At 37.4% G+C, this 2,500-nt stretch overlaps 1 protein-coding gene across 1 annotated transcript; it reads left to right on the top strand.

The window, feature by feature from the left end:
• Positions 1–451: 451 nt before the first annotated feature.
• On the top strand, positions 452–1,670 carry LOC124894568 (DNA-directed RNA polymerase subunit beta'-like). Its single transcript, XM_047405178.1, has one exon. It carries the CDS (start codon positions 467–469, stop codon positions 1,661–1,663), a length of 1,197 nt encoding a protein of 398 aa, XP_047261134.1. The 5' UTR covers positions 452–466; the 3' UTR covers positions 1,664–1,670.
• Positions 1,671–2,500: the final 830 nt, after the last annotated feature.

Below are 2,500 nucleotides of genomic sequence, written 5' to 3'. Positions count from 1 at the left end.
GGCGTGGTGGCCTAACCATCGAGATGAAGTTGGGACCTAAAAGATCGAATAGAACAATATATAGACAAGTAAATCCCTTATGGGTTCCAAGGTATTCCTTTAATTTAATTATTTAGAGTTAAGGGATTTATCATTCAAAAGAAAGTAGACTACTCAAGAATTTTCTATTTTATTTGTTGGAATTGAATTTGAATAAAGAATTAATAGAAGACGGAATCACTGAAATCTTGTTTTGTCTTCACTAGGAACTTGAGTAAGGAGTAAACCCTTTTATTTTGGGATTTTCTAGAGTTTTAAAACGAGAACTCCTTTCCTTTTTTGGTGGACCTACTTAAGCCGGATGAAAGGAAACTTTCACGTTCGATTTTGAAGGGGGGAGATCCTATAGAATCCTATCCCAATTTTTCTTTTGCTAGGCCCATAACTAAAAAGCCCACTTTCTTACGATTACAAGGTTTATTCGAATATGAAATCCAATCTTGGAAATACAACATCCCACTTTTTTTTTACTACCCAGGGTTTCGATACATTTCGCAATCGAGAAATCTCTACTGGTGCAGGTTCTATCCGAGAACAATTAGCCGATCTAGATTTACGAATTATTATAGAGAATTCGTTGGTGGAATGGGAAGAATTGGGGGAAGAAAGGCACAAAGGGAATGAATGGGAAGATCGAAAGGTTGGAAGAAGAAAGGACTTTTTGGTTAGACGCGTGGAATTGGATAAGCATTTTATTCAAACAAATATAGAGCCAGAATGGATGGTTTTGTGTCTATTACCAGTTCTTCCTCCTGAGTTGAGACCGATCATTCAGATAGATGGGGGTAAACTAATGAGCTCAGTTATTAATGAACTCTATAGAAGAGTTATCTATCGGAACAATACCCTTACCGATCTATTAACAACAAGTAGATCTACGCCAAGAGAATTAGTAATGTGTCAGGAGAAATTAGTACAAGAAACCGTGGATACACTTCTTGATAATGGAATCCGGGGACAACCAATGAGGGACGATCATAATAAAGTTTACAAGTTGTTTTCTGATGTAATTGAAGGCAAAGAGGGAAGATTTCATGAGACTTTGCTTGGCAAACGAGTTGATTATTCAGGATGTTCTGTCATTGTCGTGGGTCCTTCACTTTCATTACATCAATGTGGATTGCCTCGTGAAATAGCAATAGAACTTTTCCAGACATTTGTAATTCGTGGTTTAATTAGACAACATCTTGCTTCGAACATAGGAGTTGCTAAGAGTAAAATTCGAGAAAAAGAGCCGATTGTATGGGAAATCCTTCAAGAAGTTATGCAGGGACATCCTGTATTGCTGAATAGAGCACCCACTCTGCATAGATTAGGCATACAGGCATTCCAGCCCGTTTTAGTGGAGGGGCGCGCTATTTATTTACAACCATTAGTTTGCAAGGGATTAAATGCCGATTTTGATGGAGATCAAATGGCTGTTCATGTACCTTTATCCTTGGAGGCTCAAGTAGAGGCTCGTTTACTTATGTTTTCTCATATGAATCTTTTGTCTCCGGCTATTAGGGATCCCATTTCCGTACCAACGCAAGATATGCTTATTGGACTCTATGTATTAACGAGCGGAAATCATCGAGATATTTGTGTAAATAGATATAATCCATGTAATCGCAGAAACTATTAAAATAAAAAAAGAAGTGGCAATAGTTACTATAAGTATACGAAAGAACCCTTTTTTTTGAATTTCTATGATGCAATTGGGACTTATCAGCAGAAACGAATCAATTTAGATAGTCCTTTGTGGCTCCGGTGGCGACTAGATCAATGCGTTATTGCTTCAAGAGAAACTCCCATCGAAGTTCACTATGAATCTTTAGGTACTTTTTATGAGATTTATGGACACTATAGTAAGAAGTCTAAAAAAACAAATCCTTTTTATATACATTCGAACCACTGTTGGTCATATTGCTCTTTATCGAGAATCGAAGAAGCTATACAGGGGTTTTCTCAAACCTATTCATATGGTACCTAACGTAATTCTATGATACCGTGGGACTTCAGGGCTCTCCGGTTCAACTAGGTACATAGTTCCGGAATTTATGCGCGAATCAAGATCGATAAAAGGAAGTTTTACAATCACCGACTCAAACCCATTATCGAATCCTACTCAGCGGAATATGGAGGTACTTATGGCGGAATGGGCCAATCTGGTCTTTCACAATAAAGCGATAGACAGAACTGCCATGAAACGACTTATTAGTAGATTAATAGAGCACTTCGGAATGGTATATACATCACATATCCTGGATCAAGTAAAAACTCTGGGGTTCCAACAAGCTACTTCTATATCCATTTCATTAGGAATTGATGACCTTTTAACAATACCTTCTAAGGGATGGCTCGTTCAAGATGCTGAACAACAAAGTTTGATTTTGGAAAAACACCATCATTATGGGAATGTACGCGTGGTAGAAAAATTACGTCAATCCATTGAAATATGGTATGCTACAAGTGAATATTT

Source organism: Capsicum annuum, unplaced genomic scaffold (assembly GCF_002878395.1).
Source record: "Capsicum annuum cultivar UCD-10X-F1 unplaced genomic scaffold, UCD10Xv1.1 ctg75425, whole genome shotgun sequence".
Lineage (NCBI taxonomy): Eukaryota > Viridiplantae > Streptophyta > Magnoliopsida > Solanales > Solanaceae > Capsicum > Capsicum annuum.
The sequence above is the reverse complement of the archived record's forward strand: the minus strand, read 5'-3'. Positions and strand labels throughout refer to the sequence as shown.

What these genes read in the sequence shown, in the direction of transcription:
- LOC124894568 (XM_047405178.1), top strand. Translation starts at nt 467, where the DNA reads ATGAAATCCAATCTTGGAAATACAACATCCCACTTTTTTTTTACTACC.